This window comes from Solanum pennellii, chromosome 4, assembly GCF_001406875.1.
Source record: "Solanum pennellii chromosome 4, SPENNV200".
In the NCBI taxonomy this organism is placed as follows: Eukaryota; Viridiplantae; Streptophyta; class Magnoliopsida; order Solanales; family Solanaceae; genus Solanum; species Solanum pennellii.
The window spans coordinates 5,642,859-5,670,571 of record NC_028640.1 but is presented as its reverse complement, the minus strand read 5'-3'; the positions used below and the strand labels follow the sequence as shown (position 1 = coordinate 5,670,571).

Genomic DNA, 27,713 nt, shown 5'->3' with positions numbered 1-27,713 from the left:
TTGCTAATTTCAAAATGCAAATATAGAAGGCACTCAGTAAGTACAATCAGATATCTACGTATCAACAATCACGTAGTTGCCACGAGCGGTCCATAATCACAAGAATCAAAGTAAAAGTAAAATTAGTACAGCCAAAGCATGACATTAGAAATTAAGGGATGGCATTTCATGAGGGTTGTTACAATAGTACCAAGCATGATGTATGCATGCTAAGTTATCTATAAAGCAAGTAATATGAAAACAACACACTTGCAATGCTTTTTACTTGAATTCAAAAAGAACCATCACTGAAGACATTAGTGTAATAAACTGAGTAATGGAAGATCCATGGTCACCCTCGAGAGTAGCAGCCATTGATATACAACAATCCAAAAAAGAACAGCAGTAAAATTCAAAGGGATAGCTATGGTTAATCATTTACAATAAATCTGGACTCATGCTGTCATCCAATAATGGATGTCAAGAATAAAGGTAATACAGAATGTTCACTCTAATACTCCACTCAACATATATGTATATATACCTGAATAACTCCCTGATTTAGAGAACAAGAACAAAAATCATACACTTATTCAGGAAGAACGGACCTGTAAACTAAACAAATGCTTGCTCGCTGTATTTCAGGAATTAGGAGAAATATGTGCAGAGAACACTTCATGAACCACCCAATTTGTTGATATTACACTCTCGCAAAAATGTCTGATCATAGTCAACAAATTTTGACCAGTAGTCCCGGAACTTGGGTATGCTTATTTCAAGCCATGGTTTCAAGTTTCCATTGTAGTGTATGACTGCTGCTCGTTGGATGTCCTTCTGGCTAACATTTGGATTGTAGCCAAGTCCAAGGACATGCCATGATCGGTCAAGGGCATATGTGCGCTTCCAAAAGGTTATCAAACCAGGTGGTAGGGTCCCCAACTTCCAAAGTTGTCTTTCATGATTCTGTGCAGATAAAATTTCATGACTTATTTGAACAACTTTATGATGCATGAAAATCGATGGTGTATAGTGTATATGTTGACATTTTTAGTAACAGAACGAGATCGACATGACAAGCCATAGTCATCCAGAAAACTTACAAAGGCTACAATACAATTGTTGAGTTTAACTGGAGGAACATTGGAGCAACAGGGCAGGACAAGACATATGGCGGTTCTTGTATACGGCCAAGTTGGCCTTGTTACTATTAATGAAATCTTTTACTTGATCCAAAAAAAAAAAAGGACATGGCAGGGATTTGGTTGGGGTGTGGACAAAACTTGAATGTGAAAGTGACCTTTAAATGGAAAAAAGAGAAATCGCCCCAAGGGAGGAACTGATATGATACTTAACGAAATATTGACCATATTGCTCCAGCCTCCAGGCTTTCATGACCAAGCAAAGCATGTGAAATTATGGCTAAATGAACATGCTAATCCTGAAATAAATAAGTGAAAAGAATTCATTTCATACCCGATTTTGCCATGAGTGGTACACCTCTGTGATGTTTTGCCGCCTCCACTCATTTAGATCAATGATGTTCATTCCAAATGCCCAACCACAAGCACGAGGATCAAAATTTTCAGAGATCAGAGGATTTGAGAAGTTGAGGTAGCGGTCAAACCGATGAAAGCTTTCTCCACAGGTCTCAACCACACCAATCACCTTACCCTTAAGATCAAGTGACCAAAGGCCGCCAAGATCCTTTTGCACAACAATATCATCATCCAAGAAGAGAACCTTATCCAGCTTTGGGAAGATCTCCGGCAAGTAAAAGCGTAAATGATTCATGATTGAAAGGTATTTTGGATTCCTAAACTTCACATTTGGATCAGAATCAGCACGAGATCTGAAGTAATAATCTATCATGGACTGAGAATTCAATTGCTTCAGAACTGGACTATAACTTGAATTTAGCCAGGTGAATTCCTCAACACATTGAACATCTACTGTAGCATACTTTGGTTGATTAGCCAAAAACCACATTCTCATTGCAGCAAAATTAAGCCTGTCAGTCACTATATGGAAAACGTGCTTTGATGGATCCTGCCACCATATACAGAAAAAGTTATAAATGAAGATTGAGATATTCCAAAGTTATTGGATGTCCCTGAAGAGACATAAAGGTTGAGATATTATAAACTTAAACATGCAGATGGACATGTTTCTATGTAATCATATAGGAAAAGAGTTGGAAAGGATAAAGTGAATTTCTGAGCCAGATGCAACCTCAATATACAAGATGAGTTTCTGACAATAGCTCGTTTACCTTTGCATGGGAAACAGTTGAGTTTACGACGACAGCAGCGGCTAATATGTTGTCTGAGAAGAGTGCATAGTGGTATAGCTTGGGATTTTCTAAATTCTCTTGATGTGGAAAATGCTGTTGGGAAGAATTTAACTTGAAATACTCTGTTGAAAGGCGTAAAGGAAGACAATGAAGACCCTTTGGAAGTGTCTTAGCAGTTAAGTGTGTTAAATACAATGTTTGCTTCTTGTGGACACGGAGCTGCTCTTCTGCTGAGTGAAGCATGGCACGAAGCTTCTTTACAATAGTAGCACAATCATCTTGAATTTGCTTCCCTTTGGCCAATGTTTGCTCCATTGCCTTCAACTTCTCATTGGCACTATAAAAAGAAATCATATGTATTGGTAGATAAATCAAATGGATCAGGCTAGTAGACACTATGCAATGAAATGGCAAAATCACTGGGGAAGGTAGGACTCAGGACCATTCCAAAGCCACTTTGACAGGAATAAGATGAACCTAATTGTTAAAAAATAAGACTAACCTTCTAGACAGATCAGAATCCTTAGTGGCCTCACCAAGTGCTCGCAGCGATTCCTTTATCCGCAAGCGGAGTTCTCTAATGAAGTGGGGATTGCTTCGTGTTGCCGAGAGTGAAAGGTAGACCTTCGCCCTAATGAGCTGATCCTTGAGCTGGCGAACACGGGCATCAGGGGGGACAATTTGCGCATTCCGCTCTTCATCTTTGCCCCTTGCTGTCTCTCCAGATACAACTTTACCACTGGTTTGAACAGTGTGTTGATCATGTCTTGTTTCCTAGAAACCGATTCAAACATAAGCAAGTTCAATTCATGTAGAAGGGTCAATTTTTTATCTCTGGTTTCCTAGATAATTATTGCAGATCAACCAATATATGCAGTCCACACAACGGCACAACCATACAATTCTTTTCCAAAATATAGCAGATTACCCATTGTCACACAATCACAAATTAAATTAGTAGGATCAGCTATATGAATCCGTGCATCTAATCTTCTCTATTTAACTCCATTGTATTCCACCACTAAATAATCTGTCTGGCAAATTACTGATAATCCAAATCTCATACTTATCCCATATGGACATATGATTTTCTAACCAGAATAAAAGCATCTCTCATTGAGCCTTCCCTTATAAAAGCTCATACTTCAATTGTGCTTTGTACTAAAAGCCTTAGCACAAATTCAGTGCTTTTCGCCTTTGACAACACCGCGACAACCACCAAACTTAATGCAAGTATAATAACAACAACTTCTAATCCATCTTAACATGCATTTTTATGCCATTCATCTTGTGCATATGTTGGAAAAGATAGATATAATGGTCTTTAACAGCCCAACTTCACTCCTATACAATATTGTTGCTCCCGCAAGTGTTTGATACAACTTGTTTTTCACTTACGTAAGAAGTTTTTTGGCGCATAACACTCCACGAGGATTCCCCTATTTTAGCCATCTTATTTTACTTCTTTTATACAGACTATCCAATTTTAATTCAATGTGTTGCATCTTAATCTATCAATATCTAAGCACAAAATTCCCGTCTAATTTCACTGTCATTCGTCTAATGGAGTATAAACTTGCAAAATTTGGACATGCATTTAGTCATAATTCTACTAATCCTAAGAGTGTTATGCCCTATCGTGCTTCTCTAGAATTCCAACTTTTGGTTCCATTACTAGTTCCGCCAATTAACATAATATTATTGCAAATAACATGCACCACAGAACCCCATTCTATATACTATCCTTTAACTCAATGACATCCAGGGTTCATGTGCAAATTTTCAAGATAGGTCACGGGTGTAAATCCACGATGATGAGAAAATCATCTTTATATCCTCCCAGCATTTCACATAGTACTGAAGAAGCAAAGAAGATACACAGAAAATCCCATGATACTGAAGCATTTATGAGCCCAAAAGTTGACATGTGAAAGACCAAGAACAAAAAAATATTCTATGGCCACCCAAGAAAAGGGCCAGTGTGCACCTTATAGATCGATCCTCAGATTAAGACAGTAAAGAAAACGATTACAATATCACAATGTTAACGCATGAATTTTTGTGCAAGGAAATGAGGATCAGGCCTAATTCAACCCCAAAAGCTATAAGGAGACAAAATTCACATCGACAACTACAACAGATGTGGAACAACTTAATACCCCCTGCACGTCCAGGCTTGTCAACTAGAGCATGGACAACATATATGACGCCCCATAATCAGGTAAATAAAAAGTGGGATGAGTCTGAAACTCATACCACGTAAAGAAATGGACCTTGGGCCTAACTCCAAATACTAGCTCATGAGGTGAGAAATTACCAAAGAACATATAAAGACCAAATCCACATCCCTCAATTGATGTGGGATAACTAAACAGTTTGAGACAACGAACAACAAACACCATAAAACATTCAAATAGCTGCAGACTGGAAATTTAGATGAGTCATGCAAAAGCAGAGAATATGCAAGGTAGTTACAGTTTTAGTGGAATCCAAGGTCTGGTTAGGATCTGTTGGACTCGTCTTTTTCTTTGAGTTGGTTTCCATTGCTATGCTTTCGTCTTTCCCCGCTGACACAAGTTTCGGTGAAGTTTTGTCTGTTTGTTGTGGTTCGTGCAAGTTATCGGTAACCTGACTTATGTGATTTCCATTCATAGCCACTTCTACTCCATCATTGCTGCTTCCAGTGGCAGTTTGATGCTTCAATGATTCTGCTGAATAAAGATGACATGTTAGAGATAGACAGTTCAAAAACTATAGAAGCAACATGAAACTTGATCAAGTTGTTTTCATCCATTCCAGACCTCTAAGTTCGAAATATAGACAGACATAAATGAACAAAAACCTTCAGTTAGTTGTCTTGTTTTCCGAGCATCCTCGCTGCCTAAAGTGTCTGAGGCATTAGAAAGGGTTTGGCTTGAAATTTCTGAATATACATCGCCCCGTGGTTCTTTGAGAGATGTGGATGACTCCTATTAGTATTTGTAGACATGGAAAGTTAAGCACAGTGACCAAATGTTGCTCAATCTAAGAGGAAACACAAATCCTCAGACTAGAATTATGATTGATACCTGAGGGAGCACATTTAGAGGTCGGACGTCACCACCAAAAGTCTGCATCATGGAATCAGAATTGTAAATAAAATATTACATATTCATGCTTTAACAAACACATACTAAACAATGAAGTGGATAAAACACAAATCCGACTTACAAAGGTGGACAGATCTTCAATGAACTCAGTCCTTGCTGCAGAAATAATCATAGAATGCCAATACATCAAAAATTATCCTTGATGGGCTATTCCCATTTTAAGAATTACAGAGAATAAATTAAGGAACTTACATGAAGAAGGAGAAGTAAAATAAGTCCCAAGAGTGTCAGTGTAAAGGACTATAGGGGCAAAAACAGTCACTAGCAACAAGAACAAAACCGGCTTCCTCAGTTTCATCTTCATCACTAAACCCCCTTTAATTCCTTCCTTATCTCAGCTTATTAACAGCAAAACCTCAGATCACCTTCAGCACAAATGTCAATACCAAATCAGTACTCAACTGAACAAATGAAAAACCTAAAAAAGATTGAACACCCGCTAGGGGAATGAAGGAAAAACTCAATTCCGCTAATAAATCTATGAATTACTATACAATGTACTGATTGAAGTACTGCACTACACCACTGAAAGTGAACCCAAATTGATGATTTTGCAGTAAAGAATAATAAGAGATGGAAGAAGTAAAGAGAAGAGAAGTGAACATATCATGAACTCAGCCTCAAAAAGGAAGAACAGTCGGTAGCAAATTCCTTCCTTATCTCAGCTTATTAGAAGCAAAACTCAGATCTCCTTCAGCACAAATACAAATACCAAATCAATACTCAATTGAACCTAACCGTAAAAATACAAGAAACTGAACAACACCCACTTATGAAAACGAAGGAAAAACTCAATTTCCTCAACAAATCTATACAATGCTGTAGAATGTATTGTTTATAATACTACACAAAACCACTGTAACTGAACCCAAATGGTGATTTTGCAATTAAAAACAACAAAACTAGAAACCCCACACACAAAAATGGTCGAAGTAAACAGAAGAGGAACTGAACATCCCAGAACAGTCAGTAGCAAATTCCTTCCTTATCTCAGCTTATTAGAAGTAAAATTCAGATCTCCTTCAGCACAACTATCAATACAATTGAACCTAACCGTAAAAATACAAGAAACTGAAGAAGACCCACTTGGCAAAACGAAAGAAAAACTCAATTTCCTTAACAAATCTCAAAATTGCTGTAGAATGTCTCAGTTATTGTACTATACTCCTCCACTGAAACTGAACCCAGATGGCGAATTTGCAACTAAGAACAACAAAAACAAAAACCCCAAACACAAAAAATGATCGAAGTAAACATACCAGAACAATGACTATCAAACTTCCTTCTTTCTCAGCTTATTAGCAGCAAAACTCAGATCTCCTTCAACACAAATATCAATACCAAATCAATACTCAATTGAACCTATCCTTAAAAATACAAGAAACTGAACAACACCCACTTGAGAAAACGAAGGAAAAATTCAATTTCCTTTAAAAAAAAAAACTGTAAAATGTATGGGTTCTAACTCTATACTACACCACTGTAAGTGAACCCAAATGATGATTTTTCAGGCAAGAAAAAGAATACAGAAAATGGGTTCAAGTAAAAGAGAAAACGAGATTGAACATACCATAAAATCAGCCTTGAAAAAAGCAAGAATTTGGCTATGGTGAATGCAAAAGAAAGAGAGAGATACAAGGAAGAGAAAGATAAGGGTGTCGGTAAGAGCAAATGCGATCCGAATACAAATGAGAAATTGAAAATCATTATTTTTATTATTAAAATTTCTTTAATAATAAAAATACAAAAATATTTATTATGATATTTTTAATATTAATAAAATTTTAATAATCTTATAACAATTAAATGTTATGACATTGAATGGATTTATCTTGCTTTCTCCACGAGATTTTAGATTTGTTGATGTTTGTCGTTATTTTATAATTATAGTTTTTGCTTTTGATATCTATTATAACCGGTTGACTATCGCAATTCGCATTATATTATTGTTTTTTCTTTTCTTGTCGAATTTCATTGCTTCTTTTGTTAATTGCAATGTTTTTTACACTATATTCTTACTTTTTGTGCTTGGATTTGCTACACTGATCTTTTAAAAATAATTTTTCTGCCTCAATATAATGATAGTAATATTTATATACACTCTACTCTTTTCAAATCATATTAATAAAATTCATATGTAGTTATTGTAACTTCAATTATAATGAATATAATGCTAAGAATCTTAAATATTGAACTCTATGATTTTGATATTAATTCTTACTATTATTGGGTGAAAAGGAACAAAATAATTTAATCCATTCATCAATTATTTTGGTAAGTTTAATAACAGGAAAGTCAAATTTGGTTGAAGTAAGTTTATTAATGGAACATAAAATAATTATTTTGTATAAAAATATGACACAAATAATATAATTTATGTAATACTCCAAATAAATCATCAACTAAAAATATGGATGATTATAAAACACATTTTTTTCTTTATTAAATTTTTATATATATCTAATTAAATAAATTTGTATAAATAAATTGATAATAAAGAAAATAATACTATTCTAAGAAACAAAAATGAAAATAAAATATTTTTTATAGGAAATAAATTAGTGATTTGTGTGGATGAATATGAGATGCCAAGTTGTCACTAACCCCACAAAATTATATTTATTACACCGTTGTCTTTGTTGATGCATTTGGTCCTTTTTTCATTTATTATTATAAAACAAATAGTAAATACTATCAAATAATAGTAAAAGCGAATAAATTATATTTTTACAATCAGAAGTTTCAGTTTTAAATTTGTAATATGATTTTTTTAATTAAAAGTGTTTTTCATGAATGAGATTTACATAATATGAATTCAGATTAATCAAATTATAATACACATATCTAATATTGAATATTAAATAACAAAAAGTAAAATAAATAAGAGTCGTTTTTTAAATAAATATAAGTAATTTTATATTTTTATGAGATGTTTTTATCAAAGTAATTTGAAAGAATGTAGGGGTGGTTTTTATAGGATATGTTATTAAAGCCTATATCAATTCATTTTCTCAAAAATTAATTCTTGTAGCCTAATCTAACTTATTTGAAATTAATGTCTAATTATTTTCTATAAATCAGTTTAGCATTAATGCCTAGTTATTTTTTCATAAAGAGAAGTATATATAACTAAGTATACTCTTAAATGTCTTTCCATAAATTAGTTAGAAACTATAAATGCTAAGAAATTTTTGATTACCATATTATAACTATGTTCACCTCCACAATTTTTAGTATTTTATAACTAAATTTAGAAATTTGAAACTCAAAAAGTTCAATTAGAGACCGCTCAAAGGGAGGGCTAGCAAAGCATTTGCTTCGTGCGCGTGAAAATTGAGATCTTAATTATTTTAATTAATGTAATAAAAATTAATGTGTTTTATTTTTCGATTGGATAGTATTGAAGTGTGTACATTCAAATTTTTAATATTCTTTATGAAATATAACCAAATATAATTTTAACTTCAAATTTTATTTAATTTTTATTTTTTAAATATGATTAAACATCCACACCATGATTTATATTTCATTATTGAATTTATGTATTTTTTTTTGTGAGGGTGGGACCGAATTATATACTACTTTATTGAAATAGTGTTTTGTTGACTTATTTACAAACTTATATTTTCATTTTTCGAATTCTTAAATAAAAATTTTGAGTCATATCCATAATAAAATAAGAAAAAATAATAATATCTAAATTCACTAATCATTACATAATTTTATTAATATGCTTATTTTTTCCCTCCACATGTTAACCGGTAATTAAAATTGATTCACATTTCAATATTCTAATTTTTTCTTTACATCTTAAAATCATATTAGATTATTTGTACAAAATAAAATCAGATTATTTCTTAGATTAGCTTCATCAAAATTGAATAGATTTTTTTTGTCTTCTTCTTTATTTTATTCTTCGATTTCATATTTAACTTAATATTATACATTAATTTCAATAAATCATTCCATATACGGCCTTAATGTCTCACACATATTTATTTAGTCAAAAACATATTTATTTATCATGTAAAAAATCATGAGAAGACATTCCATCATAATTACGGTGTTTTTAAAATAAAATTATACGTAATATTAATTAGTATTAATTCATATCCTATATTCTTTTAGAATAGTACGAAGTACAGACAAATACACTAGATGCTTAATGAAGAGGAGACATTCACGATAATATCAAATAAAAATTGATCAAATTTACTTGATTGCTATTTGAAATTAAGTTAAAAAAATATAATGTTTTGGTATTCATATAGAAGAAAGCTTATTATAAAGATTATGCTCCCAACATTTCTTATATTGATTTTTAAAATTTAAATTTAAAATTTCTAATTAAGAGCGAAGGATTCTCAACTATTTCTACCACTAAGGACAATTAGGGGTGAATTTAGATGTAATAAAAAATAGTCACCAAAATCCATGATCGAGATAAAAATTTAATATGTTAACTGTATAATTCGTAAAATATAATAATTAAAATCACTAAGGATGTTTGTTTTTGACGTTTTAAAAAGCAATTAAAATGCAACACTGCTTTTTTACTTCTTTTTTATTTTTTTAAAAAATAAAAGAAGCTAAAAGTAGGTTCCATTGCAAACATTTTATTTCACATAAATTAAAAATAAAGTAGTTTTTGAACTTCTTAGCTGAAAAAATCCACATTCTTTTCTTCCTTCTTTTCCATTCTTTTAGCAAAATCAATTATAATATTTAGATCTAATCTTACGTCAAGGGTCAGCGGCGGTTCAAATGTACAAATTGTCTTAGACAAAATTAAATTGATATATTTTTTATAATTGGCTTTTTTTATAATTTATTTTTAATAAATAATTCATATAATCAATGCATTTAATCTTTTTTGCGACATAGTTAGGTATATTAAATTTCTTCTCATAACTTTTTTTATTACTATAATATTTTTTGAAAATCGTATTTAATATTTTTCTTATGAAAAAATCCATATCTATTATTGCTAAAATATATGAGGCCCCTCAAATTTGAAAGCCTAAAGTAGTTGCCTTTTTTTCTTAGAGGGACAAAATTGTGTCTTATAATGGTGCACCCGTCTTCTTGAAATCCTAGATTCACCTCTATGGACGGCTCAATGGCTTTAAAAAAAGACATACGTCGTAGGCCTCCAAATTCAAACGCCTAATCTTTTTAATGATATAAAATTAGTATAAGCCTTATTAAACAAAAACAAATATTATATTTTTTAAATATGTTTGTCTTTTCTTTTTAGTTTGTTTCGAAACATTAAAGAATGTTTCTATTTTGAATCAATTTTTAAATTTAACTTCCACATGATATCTTTAACCTCACGAGATTAAAAATTATTTGTATATATATAGTTTATTTAAAAAAATAACTTTAGATCTCAGATATAAAAAGATAATTAAAATTAGGCCTTCTAATTATTTTTTTGCTATAAGCTACTAATTAGCTTGTATACTCTATTTTTCCTCAAATCATACTAATTAAATTCCACCATCTACGTCATTATTGTAGTTATTGTCGCAACTTCAATTCTATTAAATATAATGCTAAGAATCTTAAATATTAAACTTTGTACTTAAATCTTAAATTCTTACTATTATTGGGTGAAAAAAGACAAATTAATTAATAAATGATTATTATGGTAAGGTTAATGATAGAAAAGTCCAAAATTTAGTTGAAATAAGTTTTTTAGTGAGCATATAAAAATAAATTTTGTTAAAAAATAAAGATATTACACAAATAATTTAATCTATTTAATACTCCAAATAGATCATCAACCAAAAATGTAGATGATTTCAAAGGATATTATTATTTTTTAAAATATCTAATTAAATAAATTCATTTATATAAATAGATAATAAAGAAAGAGTACTTTGAGAAAACAAAAATGAAAACCTTCTTTGTTGGTGCATTTGGTCATTTCTTCATTTAGTATTATAAAAGATAGAAAATATATAAGATTGTATTGGAGTGAATAATGTCGTTATTTCATTAATCAGAAATTTCAATTTTAAATTTTCAGTATAATTATTTTTTGATTGATAGAAAGTATTTTTCATGAAAGAATTTATATAGTATGTTTAGATTAATCAGATTTTACTGTAACTATTCAATATCTAATATAATTAATAATAATAATAAAAATATATGGAGTAGTTTTTAAAATAAATAAAAATATTGTGAAATATTTTTCTGAGATATTTTTATTAAAGTAATATAAAATAATATAAGGGTGATTTTTATAAGGTCTATTATTCAAGTCTATATTAATTCATTTTCTCAAAAATAATTCTTATACACGAATCTATTTTGTTTGAAATTAATGTTTAGTTTAAGATCATAAAAAGAATTTGAAGTTTTTTTTGAACGAATTAATTTTGAATCTCAGATATAAAAAAAAAATAAATTAAAAATTAGACCTCTAGTTTATTTTTAAATTTCAGTCACTAATTAGCTTGAGCCGTCACTACTCACCTCAATCAATATAAATTAAACTAATTTTACCTGTTCACTTGAATTATTTTTTAAACTAAGATCGCCCATATCATCGGAGACGAGTCTTATTTTTACTTTAGATCTCAATACTACTTTCATCTATCTTAATTATAATTAAAAGTTAAAAAGAAATAAATTTGAACATTTTTATCGAATAATTTGAATCATGCAGTCTGCTTGTTTGGCAATGGAATTTCATTAAGAACAATTGACAAGACCAAATACGATAGTTTTTCTTTTTAATTATCACTATTATTTTATTAAGACCTTTTCTATCACAAATTTAAAATAAAAGATAGGTAAAATATTCCTAATCAATTATTTAAAAGGATAGTTTCAGTAATTTTTACATATAACTTACTCCTTTTTAAACTCTATCACTAAATAAATAGTCACATAGAATAATGAATGAATTTTTATTATTAAGAATATTATTATAGTAATAATATATTAAAACCCAAAAAGTTGTGTGGAGAATCTCTCTCCTTACTAAGAATTTCTTTCAGTTGATCCGATGCGTCATAGATAGAAGGGAGCGGGCTATACGCCGACCCACGTTAAAAGCTTTCTTCTCTTATGAGATTTCGATTGAATAACTCAAATTTGTACACTTTTTATGTAACGAAAACCTTCGATTAAGGATCTAATCATTATATTACATTTTTTTCAAAGGTTTCATAATTTAAATTCAAGATCGAAGAAGAACTTGTTGGGTTTTGTTGTACATCATTTCATGGTGCTTGACGGCTAGCTATCGGGGAAAATGTATATATATTTCATGCTTCTAATCCAACTCAAGTCGAAGTAATTTGTTCCAACGGTAATAGACTCGTCGCTAACTTTTGCTATCTCCAATTAATTAACTTCTATCCTTGGGTTCGACAAGTTTTGTATCGTCGTTTACTTCAATTTTCAATTGTTGATCTTCAATTTTATTCACGTGATCATTGTCACAGGACGATTGTGCGGTATCAGTGAAAAATCGATCAATTAGATCGGGATTGAGGTTGAAATCGAGATCAATATCCAATCCTAATAGCAACTTCTTTTGATCGAACATGGTGCTATCACTGAAAATCGATGGAGTAGTAGTAATAGTAATAGTGTCGATGTGAATTTCATCATCGTAACAATTGTAGGAGGTGGTGGTTGAAAATGTACTATCCAAACATTCCTCAATTTCTTCTTTGAAGTTTACGTCTCTGTTTCCTTTAATCCATGGAAAATCAAAAACCCCTGTTTCTGCATTTGGACCTATACTTGTACCTGACTCATCGTCTTGATGAAATTCCTCTGTTCGCATAAAATCCTTAGCGTTATCCCATTTATACCTAATTTGATCAAAATTATCATCCTCATTCATCATCCTCATCATCATGACTTGGTGTTTCTTCTTCTTGTAAATCGTATTCAACGTTTCTCTCCCCCTCTTTCTGTTATTCTCCATTTTTTTTATATCAAAATGCAAATTCAGATACTCGAATAAAATTTTAAAGATTTTATACCTAAAAATGGAAACTGAGAGAAAGTTTTTTTTAATAGTAAGTGATGATGATGAAGAAGTCACGCTTTTTAATTAAAAAAAAAAACTATGGATCTGAAACTCCATAAAATACGCAAGAAAAAAAGTTTAAATTTGTTATCTGACATTTTCTCGTGACTAATAATTTTTAAAAAAACTTCTTTGCTTAATAAATTGCTATATTAACAGGTCCATACATATTTTGAGAGGATTTAATTTAATTTAATTTAATTTTATTATTATTTAAAAAAAAAAAAGGAAACAGAAAGTTAAAACAGTTGAAATTTGAAACCGTAATTTATGCCACATTTGCAAAGGCCAAAAATGCATGCAATTTTTTTTCTGTCTTTTATTTGAAATTTTGTTTGGATTCTCTTCTTCTTCCTCTTTCTCCTTTTTTTTTTATTTTTTTTTAATTTAACGGGTTCGTGATGAATCAGATTAATTTATATGCACTAATAGTGGACAAAAAAATTACACCATCAGCTCATTTTTAGAAATATTTATTTTTTAAAATATATTACTTATTATTAATATTGATATAATAATAAAAAAAGTATTATATGATAACTTGAACTCTAAATTAATTATATGAGTTTATTTAGGATTCTTCTTGATTGCCAAAGATGAGTAGATTTTTTGCAGTCAATGGTAACTTTTTACTTTTTTTTTTCTTTTTAAAATCTAGATTAATTGATTCATTAAAAAAAAACATTAATCATAATTTATTAAGTCTTCTTTCTAACATGAAAAAGTTTTTGAATAGATGCTTCAATTGCTTCAACTTTTCTCTTTCTTAGTTTTTTTTTATTCTCTTCTTAGTTCATCTTATCAATAATACAAAAATTAATTGAAAATAGACTTTGATCCATATACCTTAATATGTATTCCAATTTATTTAAGTAGTACTCAAACCAATTTATTTAAGTAATACTCATAGTCGATAGTATAAAAATATTTGAATTTTATTCCAAAAAAAATCTTAAATTTATAGAGAGTGTTTAAAAAAAGAAAAGGAAAAAGAGAAGCTAAAAGAATCATTAATCTTTAAATATGAAAATATGATAATTAAATTAAAAGAAATAAGTATTTCTAAAAATAAGCTAACGCTGTAATTCTTTCTGTCCATTGTCCATGGATATAAGTTAAAATATCCCATATCGGCGAATAAATAAAATTTGGGCTCCTTAGATAAAGCTTGAGCTAATTTTTAGAATGCGAGTTAAATAAAAAAGTCTAATTCGATATGGTATGATCAAAATCACACCCGTTGTGACCCTTGATTCATGAATGTGCATGCATCATAATTTGTATAAATTTACAGTTAGTCATTTGTCTCCTTCGTTGCTTCGATAGAGTCGGACCAAGAATTTGAAGTTTATGAATTTCTATATCAATTTCTTGTTAATTCTAGACTAGAAATTTGTTCACGATTCAAATATTTATAGATATTTAATTAGATTTTGGATACATATCTATGTAAAGGCTATTATATTCACATAAAATTACATAATTGACCCTCAAGATCTGACCTTTCATGCAGACGGAACACATGCATTATGATAAGGGTTGATTTAAGATTTAAACTTGATAACTTTAATTTTTAACATTCCCACTATTCAATTTTAAAACTAATATATTTTTTTTGACATTCCTATGGATTCAAATCCGATAGATTTGACTTTTAAGATTTTTAATATTAAATTAACTGTACTTTTTGAATTATGTATTCAAATCCTATATATTTTGTTGTTACCATTTTTGAAATTTGTGTATAAGTTCTATGTTTCACATTGAATAAAAAATACTAAATTCGGAAGAATTTGATGCAATCGAAACTCAAGATGCGTCCGTTAATATTTGGAGAATATCAACTTAGCATTGAAACATTTTGTTTTGTAGAAATAATCTTTTTGCTAATAAAACACCCCCTTTGGGATTATGCTAATAAAACTTCAATAAACGACCTTTTTTTTTTTAAAAAAAAAGTTTGAGATTATCGTGAACTTATAAACTTTTTTTTATGTTATGCGCTTCAACCTCCGTAGAGACTAATCTCCATTTGTTACCAAGCTTCTCACATTTATGCCAAAATACTATTGAATCATAAATATAACCACATAATTCGATCATCTTCTTTAAGTAAGTAAGATTGAGATTCTTCAAATCAACATAATCAAAGTAATCAATGATATCACCAACATACTGTTTGGCTGGTTGATGTTTTATCAATCCTTTATGATAAATTTTGATACTAAAAAATGACTCGTCGAACACAAAATCTGCAGTTAAAAAATTACATATTTTAGCCGATTAAGAGCACATTCTAGGTGTTACTAAACATGTATACTTTGTACACCATAACATCTAAATATTCTTGAATACACAACCAAAAAAAGCCAATAATAAAAATAAAAAAAGTAGATTTTCATATCACCAAAAAGAAAAAAACGAATCTTATATAAAACGATTGGAAAAATAGTACTAACAACCCAATAAATTTTGAATATCAAATAGGCGCTGGCCCTTGGATTGGCTCGACTAGAAGCAAAATGAATTCTTACCATAACAGGGGCTCAATTCCTTAGAGTTTCTTTTGATTAACATGGTTCAACAATGGAAAAAACTTGTATCAATTGATTTTACAAGAAAAAGGGTTTTTTGTTGTTGAAAAGGCCGGAGTTTTCATTCTTTGGAATTGAGCCAAGAAAACAGAGGTTTTGTTTAAAATTTTTGTATGTCAGGTGAGTTGCATATCTTTTTTTATTTGACAGAATTTTTTTGTGTAGTTAGGGTTTTAGGGTGAAAGACTAAATTGATAAGGACGTTTTCCATTAGCTACATATATGAGGGACCAAATCAATCTAAGTCCATACATTAAGGACTATTTTGATCATTTTCTCAAACAAATATTATATTTAAATGAATACCATAATACAACACAAGAGGTAACAACAAGTTATTTAAGTAAAAATCAAAAAACAAATATTTTAGTTAAGCAAACACCACAATACGATCCAATAGGTACCAACCATATCGAAACAACAACTTGTATAACTAAAAATCAAAACAAGTATTATATTTCAGCAAACTCCACTACATGATACACGGAGGGAAGACAACTCCTTGTATGATTGATTAGCTGTAGCTTGGTACTAGTTGGACATCTCACTCTCGTGGATTCGATTCCACTCTTCGTCCAACGTCTTTGTAAAATGAAATGACGAAACTCAGTAGAGAGTATATGCAGACGTTGTGGAAGTAGAGAGGTTGTTTCTGAACAAACCTCGACTCATCAATCATAGTAATGAAAAGGAAAAAATGACAACTAATAAAAAACAGTATTATATAGAGCATTCAGTTTGCAACACTAACTACTGAATGTTGACAGATAAATATATTTACCTGTATCGAAGGCAGTAACTTTAAGTTTGTTCCTCCCCAAATCCTCGTGTTGAACCTGGATCTTCTCAGCAAAAGCCACCAAGGAAGGATCACATTTGTGTAACTCAATCAGCTCCAGTTTCTTACTATCACAAAATCCTTGAGGAATCTCTTCTAATAATTTGCAATCTGTGATAATTACGCGCTCAAGGCTGGGGAAATGATCATGAGAGGCGGCGGTGGTTGTCCATTTTCTAAGGTTGAGATCATCTAGGAGCAACAACCTCAACTTTTGGAACCCAATCTGGTCTGTTACTTTCCACTCGTTGCCAAGGAAGGAATCCCTCTTCGGTTGGAGCACCTCAAGTTCAGGCAACTTGCTGATCACGGACATGTATTCCCACGGTAAACATGTGTAGCTAAGTTTCAACTTCTTGAGTTTTTGTGGAAAAGAATCTGGACTTGTAAGACTGAAAAACCCGGTTTTATCCGTAGTATACAGCATTTGCCTAATTGCAATACTTAGTGACTCGAGATCTTGCAAATATATAAGATTATCTATCCATTTAAGATCTGTAGGATATTCCTCCTTCATTCCGCGAAAGGCCAATTTTTTCACTTTCTTAATCTCTTCAAATATTTCCTTTGTACAACACCAAGGACTCAAACCAGAAATACTCTGTAAGTTTACGAGAACCTTATGATCTCGAGGAGAAGATAGAGAAATGGTACTTGCATAAAGATGCCTTAATTGTGACATTTGCCAGATCTCTTTTGGAAAAGTTATAACTTGTGGAAAATAATATGCATTAACTAAAATGAGTGTGTGTAGATTCCAAAGATTGGTAATTGGGAGATCCACAAATTCGTCATGAACAATGACAAACAAATACCTTAAACATACAAGCTCTCCAATAATTTCACCGAGTGTTATGAAGCTACGTACCTCCAAGTCCAATACTCTTAGTAGTTTGAAATAAAAAGCTTCTTTGTTAAAATGAGTAACATATATGTAAAGAGAGGGTATTTCAATAGGAGTAACATAATCAATTTTTGATTGAACTGACATCCACCTACAACCTTGACGGAATTTGGTAATAATGGTGGAATCTGAACCAACAACGCACAAAATATTCTCGCTTTCACCTTCCTTCAAGCAAAAATCATGAAAAAGATCATGAATCCTACAAGTCTTAATTTTCTCATCCAAACATAGCTTGTCAACAATAACTACACTTTTCCCAATAAGATCATGTAAAACACGATAAGCTGCTTGTTCGAATTCCTCAACTCCATTTGGGTTTACGAGTCCTTCTGCAATCCATAATCTAATCAACTTGTTCACAGGAATGACATGGGCTTTTGGGAAAACTCCGAATGCAAAAAACAAGCTTTCATAAGAGAAGGAAGATTGTTTTAGCTCAAAGCAACAACTTTTAAGCATTGTTTGTAAGCATCATCATTTACTAATGAGCTTACACTTTGAGCTACTTTCATCCACTCATCCAGTTTACTCTTGCTAGAGAGTATACCAGCAACCGCAGTAATCATTAGCGGTAATCCTTTGCAATTTGTTATAACTTTTTCTCCAACCTTTTCGAATTCACCAATATCTGACCCCTCGAATAGTGTAATTTTTCCCAAATGCCCTATGATAAAACAGATTCCTACTTTCATCTTGTGTCAGAGGACGCATCAGTAGTACCAAACCATCTTTAGCAGCATACTCACCAACCTTGTTGTCTCGAGAAGTCAACAAAATTCGACTTCTGTTACCACAATCTGGAAACCAATGTGAAATGCTATCCCAGTCTTGATTGCTCCATATGTCATCCACAACAATCAAATACCTTCGTCCCTGCAAACCTTGCTTTACGTGACCAGCTAGTAGTACGATATTCATTTTATTATTATTCTCGTCTCCCATTTTAATAACATCATGAAGGAGGAGTAGGAGCAATTTTCTTAAATCATAGTTTTTAGACACAGTAATCCAACCACGAATAGGAAAATCCTCCTTCCAGTCATGGAATAATATAGTTTTGGTAAAAGTTGTCTTACCTATGCCCGCCATCCCCACAACAGAAACCACTTGCAGCTTTTTTGATCCTTTGGTAAGTCTTTTAACCATATTTTCTCTTTCTTCATTGTATCCTTCCATAACGTTCTCACGGATTGAATCATCTAATCGTGGAGAAACGTCACTATTTTCATCAGCTTTTTCTGGACAATTAATATTGTTGATGATCAACTCTTCACTAACAGAATGAGTTACTTGTATAACCTGTTGAGACACCTTATCAAGCTTCACACGACAACATTTATCATCAATTATAAGTTGTTTCATTAGTGATTCAACCTCATCTTCTGCATCAAGTGCAACATCTTTGATTCTTATTGCAAATCCTTGCTAACAATTGGTTCTCCGCCATCACATTTGCCAATTAGAGACACTTGCAGAGTGCCAAACATCTTGTCGAGTGACTCCAATTGTTGATCATGAACCTCTTCTACGCCAACTAATAAGTTAGACCGTAAAAGCTTGTCTATGGTTCCCAACACAGAAGTTAGTGCAGCGTAAGTAGCCGCCATCTCTACCTATATACACACAAGTTTCATAAATATTAGCAATTGAAATTATATATATCACATTTCAGATATATTTGTTAGATTGTCACATCAACATGTAATATGTATTACTGCTGAATGGTGATTTGAATATGGGAATCGTCCTCTTTACTGATATGTACAATTCAAGTTTAAGTTTGTAATAAGAGTATGGCACAATGAATATTAATGAACACATCCAACTGAACAAGTTTCTCAATCACAATAACACATCACTTATCTTAGGAATTTTTGACCAAAGTAAGTCATTATTAAAATTAATTTATCAAAATAATACATTTCTTTTGAAATTTTATAAAACTAGTATAAATGTAGTTCTCAGTAACGTTTTAGGTAAAATTTTATTCAAAAAAATTCAATAACTAAAAGACCAAAATCTGACAGAGTAAACAGACATAAAACGTTACTATCAGTAACGTTTTATATTTTGTTACTCTAGACACGTTTTGCAGTTAACACGATGAATTTTCTACGATATCAATTAATTCCTATTTTTAATAGTTGTCTTGCTTACTTATTGCATCAATATTAATTCAATAACTTCTTTATTGATAGTCTAATATTTAATAATCATAAGAAACCGATTGGTCTAATATTTGGAAGGGATGGTTACCTTGGCTAGAAGAAGATCTTTTATATTCACAAATTTTGAAATTGAAATGATACAAGACAAGCTCCAATTAGTTTAAAGTCTTCCTCACGTTTTTTTTTTGTTTAAAAAGGTATCGTCTATATATAAAAGCAAAAGAAAAGAGAAATCATATATATTTTCAATTGAAGGCATGTACAAAATATATCTATCCATTTCAATAGTGGAAATTTGAATAATGAATGAGATATGTACAAAATTGAATTTCAATTTTCAACCATTTCAAAGAAACGTTACTGTGAGTCACGTTTTAGCTGTAAAACGTGCTTTAGAGCAATGAATTATAAAACGTTACTGGCAATAACGTTTTATGTCTATTTACTCAGTCAGATTTTTGTCTTTTTTGTTATCAAATTTTTTTGAATAAAATATTATCTAAAACGTTACTAAGAATTATGTATATACTAGTTTTGTAAAATTTTTTAAAAATATGTTATCTTGATGATGGCCTGCTTTGATAAAAAAATTTCGAGATTCAAACTTTTAAACGTTGATTGTGTATAGAACACATATATGAAAAGGGAAAAATTTTGACATTACAAAATTTGATAATTTTTACAATTCGGAGGGTTTTCGTGCTTATTCAAAGAAATGTAATTTTAAAAAAATCAAATTAAATGTTCAAACAAAACTTCAACTTCAAATCTAATGTGATATCAAACAAGCTCCTGATAGCTAAAGAACTTACGAGAACGAACTTTCACCTTGTTAGTAAGGATTCGATTCACCTCGCAGATGGTAGATGCTTCTTCTTTCTTTCCTTGTGTTGAAAAATTGAAAATGAAGCAATATTTGCAATAGTTGACTCTTAAAATGAGAGACAAGTCTATATATCAAATTCACAATATTTTTGTATTTTAATATGCTGAAGTTTCCTACAACTTATCTTACTTGGCCCTTTGTAATTTAAATATAATAATCTCGATATCTATAATAATTTTAAAGTGAAAGGAAAAAATTATAATCATAAAAACCTTGAGCCACTAAATGAGGTTTAAATCTTTCAATAGAACCATTTGCACAAAACTTGATCCAAAACACCCATTTGTTGACAATAATATTTGCATTTTGGTTAACATGTTCTCCACCCCATCAGATTGAAAATAGGAAATAGAGGTGTGAAAACAATACTTTTAACCATGTATGAAACTCTTTGAATTTCCCGAAGGATTCAGATTTTTCACACATCAAATAAATCCTAGAGAATTTAGTATAACAACGGGAGCATGCCAAACATCCGAATGAACTAAAACAAATGGAAAAAAAGAGGAAAACGATGAAAGGTGCACAAGAAAATTTTAAAAATTAACTACATAATATACATGAAATTTTTGAAAATAAGTACTGCAATATTCATGAAAAAATTTGAAAGAAAAAGAGGCTTAAAGTTGTTGTTAGCAAGATTTGAACTCACAAACACTTAAAGGATCGACTCTTTCAAAGCTCCTTAAACAAGTAGGCTAAAACATGTTGCTGTGTTAAAGGTGTGCAAAATAAGTTATTTATGTATTATTTTATTTGTATTTAGACGAAGAATTGGACACCGTAAAGAGCATGTAGCTACACCCCTATCAAGAAAATTACAAATACATTTTTATTTTTGTGAGAAAGTTAATTGCAAAATACAAAATTACAAAGCAGCGGTCCTAATACTATAACTCCTCATTCTTTGGTCATTTTTGAGCATAATAAACGTCCCCTTCAACTCGAAGGCATATGCATCACTTTGACTGTTCAGAGGTGTCAAATGGGCGGAACACATAAAATCTGAATTTCTTTCGCATAGTCTACGTACTGCAGGTTGTCTCTGAGATCATTGAATAGCCAGATGTCACCATGTCATCGCACCTTTCCCACTGAGGAAAGGTATCTGAATCTAGCCATTGATGAAACCTGTATTATATTTTATAGATAATCCACGAAGGATGAGCGATATCCAGATCCATCGAACAGAACCTGAACACTCGTGGATCCGGCATTTTCAGATGGATGAACATAAAACACACTGGTCAGATCTGCAGAAACGTGAATTGGAGCTTGATTTCCAGTCGAAGTTCCTTCCTGAGAGTTATGTTCGTTGTTCCATAATGTGCAAACAAATCTGCTTGTGAGTGAAGAAGAAAGAGAAAACCAGAAATTGGAGATAAGGTGCTTCCCCACATTAACAAATTTCAAGCAGCTTTTACTGTCATCTTTGTTTATAAGGTGCTTCCCCACATTATTCTTTACTAGTTTCCATTCACTTTCGCGCAGACAACCTCTCAAAGCTCCTGCAATCACCACTATAGCAAGTGGTACGCCACAACATTTATCTACAATCTCATTTCCATATCCTCTTAACTTAATAGGACACTCCCTTGTTTTGCCAAAAAATCTTTGTTCCAACAACTTACAACTATCCCCTTTTGACAAATTTTCCAGATTGTGAGGACGAGCGCTGACAGCTTCAGCTACACGTTGTTGGCGAGTTGTCAACATGATTCTGTCCCCTCGGGGCTAGGATTTGTTGTTTGAGAAAGCTTTCTCGACAAAATCTACAACTTGTGAGTCCCACACGTCATCCAAGACAATGAGATATTTACCTCTTTGAACAAGAAAACCACGTATTATATGAGCTAATGGGTCCTCATCCTTGTCTTTAATTAGTTCTTCACTATTGCTTGGCGCGACTTCTTTTACAATCTCAACAACAATATCCTTTGGTTTCTTCGATGTCCCAATATAAACCCACATTCTCTTGTAAAAATGAAAATCAAGGTAAGAATCATGGTAAATTTTTCTTGACAGTGTGGTCTTTCCAAGTCCTGGCATTCCTACAATAGGTATAACATCAAGATCCTTCACAAAATCGCTTTATCACATCTTTTGCAGGCTTATCAAAACCAACCACTTCGATATCCTCCTCAGCAGGACCCTATTGAAATGATCAAATTGTTACAAATTTGGGAGATCAAACATGTTCAAGTAACAAAAAAGCCAGCTGAAATAAAAATAAGTATTTTATACTTGCGTACCATAACAAGTCTTCCAATAAAACTTATGCCTTAAGAGACATAACTTATTCCTACATAACTTTTATCGGACAAGGAAAAAGTGTTAGGGATTTTAATGATTGTGAAACATAAAAAATCTAAACATTCAGAAATCCTATCAATTATTCAGGATCGTAGAACTATATGATTTTCACATATATCTATTACTATGATAATTTCAGTCAAGAATACATACCCGAACCAGCCATTATAACTCTTGACTTGATTGAGCGGAAGTCTTTTCTTTTGGTTCTTCAGAATTTGTTTCTCTCTCTTGTCTTATACTTTATAAATAACTTTGATGGATAAGACTATAACTTTATGGAAGAGAGAAGACCCTATAAATAAGAGTGTTTTTCATATCATTCCCACCTTCCATCATGGTGAGTAGTGGAGATAATGGGTAGTTTTAAAACTACCAAGTAACTCCCCACTTCATGGGTAGTTGGAAGAGGTAATGGGTTGTGAAAGACTTAATGGGTAGTTGGAAGTTACTAAATAACTTCCCACTTTCCCACTTTTCCACACATGTAAGTAACTTTCCCACTTTCCCACTTCTTCACATATATTTAATATTTAACTTATATTTATTATTAAACCAAAATATAATTAATGGGCCATAGAAATTTACATTCTCCCACTTGGCGCACAACCTTTAATTTAACGGTTTAATATGCATGTAAATCGTCATGTGCACAATGTTAAATCCAACATCATTCATTGTTATTAAGTAAATCAACCAATATGAGTCATGACGGTTGTATACAACTTATTTTGACATAGTCCCTTTCATGCACTACAATATTAGCCTATTGCCCAACAAAACTTTTCAAATGCATAATGGGTCCACAATAATGCTTAGAATATCTTCACCTAAAACAAAACATGTCATCATCATTCTCAATATAACTTATACAAGAGAATAAATTATAACGGAAACATGTTGAGCTCAAAGTGTCAATTGCATAAGCATGATAAAATCTTTACAGAAATTCATTCATTGATATCTATTGTAACATCTCGCAACTAGAAACGACTAGAAAAAAAGTTAAAATCTGGAATTATTTATTTTTTGTGAGAATAAGAAAAATCTGGAAAATTGACTAAGTTGAAAAAGTGAGTTTTATTTTCAAACGGCCATAACTTCTAGCTCAAGAGGAGTTAGGATCAGTTCTTTATATGGTAGGAAAGCCCTTGAAAATATCTTTCCAACTCCACCAAGTTTGTGAAATTTCGAGCTTGTATGAGTCAGTTATGCCCTTTGGAAGTTGGGCTGTTGGATTAAGGAATTGTCCAATCCGAAAATTTAAAGGGTAATTCCGTGTTTTTCTTACCCAATTAATTAAATTATTTTGGTTATTATTATTAAGGGTCTAAACTGAACTTAGTATGTTTTATACTTTTGGAGAAAGGTTATGATTTTGGAGAAAGAACGCAAGAGAAGAAGAAAGGAAAAAGGGAGCCCAGATCGTCGAGTTCGTCAAGAATAACTTGTGGATTTCGTCGGGGGTGATCCCTAAAAAGGTATGTGAGATCGTTCGGTGATGGGTCCTTTCACCCACACCCAAATTTTTTCAGTTCACTTAAGTTTGAATTAGTGAATGATGAACATGGAATTCTTGATGAAACGTTGTGAAATCTTGTTGGTTGATTTGTAGTTAATCTCTAGTAGTTTTAGTTCTTGTTTCCGGACTCTTTTTGTGTCTAAACTTTTGGGTAAAGAGTTAATTAGGGATCCTAAGTTATTGGGGTGGAATCCATGGGAGTTTTGGAAGGTTTGGAGATGAAAAAAATGAAGAAGAAAGTCGGAAAAACCCGTCTGGTGGGCACTGGGGTGCCGCGCCTCCAAATCCCCTCAGGACAAAGTCTGTCCGCCAGGATCTGGCGCGCCGCGCGTGCCAGAGCGCCTGAGGACAGCTTCTGTCCGTCAGGCTCTGGCTTTCCGCACCTCTCAGAGCGCCCCGACCCCCTGGAGACCCTATTCTTTCCCTATCTTTTCGTGCTACTTCCTTAGTGATGTACCCTTCATTCCTAGTTGATTTCAACACTCTAGATCACGTCTAAACATCATGAGATCATGAACCTTGAATCCATAAACCAGTTCAAGGAAAGTTAGGATCAAAGTCTAAGAAGCAAAGAGTTAAGTCTAAAGTGTAAGAAATAAGACAAAGTAAAGTTTCTTAAATTTAAACGTTTTAACTTTGTTTTAAGGCTCAAGTCTCGAGTTAAAGCAAGAGTAAAAGTTGAAGTCGTTCCTTCAAAGAAGTATAAGGGAACTAAGTATTTCCCTAAAGAGTTGAAGTTCATCCTTTGAAGAAATATAAGGGAACTAAGTAATTCCCGAAGAGTCATTTCAAAACTCATGTTTCAAGCTAAATAAAGAGTAAAAAGTAAAGAGTAAAAAGTTAAGTTGAAGTTCTGTTCTTCAAAAGTATAGGGGGGCTAAGTATCCCCAAAGAGATATTGAAATATTTTCACATTTGAACAAGGAAGCTAAGTTTTCCAAGGAGCCTTCGGGCTAGTTTTCAGAAAAGAATTATAGCTTTATAAAATGAAGCAAACAGGGAAACTATGATTTCCAAGAGAGTTTTAAAGCTAAGTTTTGAGCACTAATCTCTAATCACAGAATCAATATGTTTTAAAATATAAGAGCTAGTATATATATTTTGGGAGTAGTATTGAACAACGATATGGGGGAGAGTTCAGATAACTCACAGCCTCCATAAACCATGTAGTCACCATGGGTAGAAAAGGTTCATACATTTTAGATGAACCCTTTTCGCAGTTTACTAGTGGATCCATTAGGCAGTTCAGGTCTTATACCTTTGGCCGGGTATAGGATGCACTGGTAGCGTGAGGTAGATCGTTGTATCATCATTGGAGCTCTTAAGTGATGGTTGTCGGTTAGAGAAAATCTCACAGTATTAGTTGCATGGTTCCTCAAGAGGTTCCTCTTAGTATGAATGAGGGTATGAGACTTCATTCATGCATTGCACGAGTAGACGTTGAGAGGAAGCATGTAATGTCTTTTATTATGATTATGAATTGACATCAGACTATTTTGTATTTTTACATACATCTTAGAGTTATTTTGTATCTTTGTATACAACAAATTTTACATCACGTTTTTAAATAACTTTATCATGCACTTGATTTTAAATTGCTTAATATAAAAATGAGTTTAGTTAAGTATTCATGAGTTGATAAGAGACAAGGTAAGTGTTTCTTTCATAATCTCCTTCAAGCCTGTGTTGTTTTAGCACTCATCCTTACATACTCGTACATTCAATGTACTAATGTCAGTTGGCCTGCATCGTATTATGATGAAGACGCAGGTAATTAGGATCAGTATTTGGCACACCGTTGATCCAGTGAGCAGCTCAGAGTCAGTTGGTGAGCCTTTTTTCATTTTGGAGAACATCTTTATCATTCAAGTTGTTATTTTTTTCTTATTTTCAGTTGTTAAGATGAATGCGGGTCCTGTCCCAATATCCCTCTTTGTTTTAGAGTCTTCATAGATAGATAAAGTTAGTTTATTTAGTCTTTTTTTCTCATTCGTAAACGATAAGACTTGAGTTGCCAATTTGGCCAAGTATTATTTTAAAGATATTCTCTTTGAGTTGTTTCTTTAGTATTTAAGTCTTCCACTGAGTTAAAAACCAAACCAAGGGTAAGCTTGGGGCCAACAATGGTCTTCGAGTGCCGGCCACGTCCAGGGTATAGGCTCGGGGCGTGACATCTATAAGGCCCATTCTTTCAATATGTTCAACAAATGTTTTGGGCAGTAATCCTTTCGTCAAAGGATCAACAATCATAAGTTTGGTGCTAATATGTTCAACTGTCACTTTATGTTTCTGGACTTTTTCCTTAACTGAAAAGTATTTCATTTCCATATGTTTGGCACCCTTAGAATACCCATCAATTTTTAAAGAACAAGACTGCAACAATATTATCACAATAAATATTCAATAGCTTAGAAATACTGTCGACTAGTCCAAATCCTGAAATAAAGTTCCGCAACCAATTAGCCTGAACTGTGTCCTCAAAGCATGCCATAAACTCAACTTCTACAGTGGATGCAGCTATAACATACTGCTTCACACTCTTTCATGATATTGCTCCTCCAGCTAACTGAAACAAATATCCAAATGTGGATTTACTTGTATCCACACAACCAACATAATCTAAATCTGAGTATATCCACACAACCAACATAATCTAAATCTGAGTATCTAATCAAATCAACATAATCAGATCTTCTCTATAAGTGAGCATATGATATTCAGATCCTTGCAAGTATCGCAACACTTTCTTCGCAACTTTCCAGTGATCTATTGCTGAATTACTTTGAAAACGACCCAAAATTCCAACAAAGAAACTGATGTCTGGTGTCGTACATGTTTGGACATACATTAGACTCCCAACTATTAATGCATAAGAAATATAATTCATTTGCTTACGTTCCAATTCATTCTTTGGAAATTGACTTAGACTAAATTTATCTCCTTTCTGAATTGGAACGGGACTTGATGAGCATTTTTCCATTCTAAATCTCTGTAACACTTTATTAATA

The 27,713-nt window shown here is 31.9% G+C and overlaps 1 protein-coding gene and 2 pseudogenes across 10 annotated transcripts; all 3 read right to left on the bottom strand.

Moving 5' to 3' along the window:
- Window positions 1–282: 282 nt before the first annotated feature.
- Window positions 283–7,138, bottom strand: LOC107017714 (probable galacturonosyltransferase 4). 10 transcript variants are annotated; one of them, XM_027916239.1, is made up of 12 exons: window positions 6,989–7,138; window positions 6,678–6,738; window positions 6,026–6,109; window positions 5,611–5,783; window positions 5,480–5,514; window positions 5,338–5,379; window positions 5,112–5,238; window positions 4,745–4,980; window positions 2,772–3,043; window positions 2,249–2,606; window positions 1,453–2,025; window positions 283–942 (listed from the first exon to the last, which is right to left on the bottom strand). In XM_027916239.1, the coding sequence occupies exons 4-12, from the start codon at window positions 5,720–5,722 to the stop codon at window positions 655–657; spliced, it is 2,043 nt and encodes a 680-aa protein (XP_027772040.1). In that variant the 5' UTR covers window positions 5,723–5,783; window positions 6,026–6,109; window positions 6,678–6,738; window positions 6,989–7,138; the 3' UTR covers window positions 283–654. The 10 variants fall into 10 exon arrangements, with proteins under 10 accessions (XP_027772040.1, XP_027772046.1, XP_027772041.1 ...); XM_027916245.1 differs by having other exon boundaries at window positions 4,745–4,977; XM_027916240.1 differs by having other exon boundaries at window positions 6,026–6,106.
- A 9,539-nt stretch (window positions 7,139–16,677) lies between these two features.
- Window positions 16,678–19,423, bottom strand: LOC107016458 (annotated as a pseudogene).
- A 2,163-nt stretch (window positions 19,424–21,586) lies between these two features.
- Window positions 21,587–23,503, bottom strand: LOC107017331 (annotated as a pseudogene).
- Window positions 23,504–27,713: the final 4,210 nt, after the last annotated feature.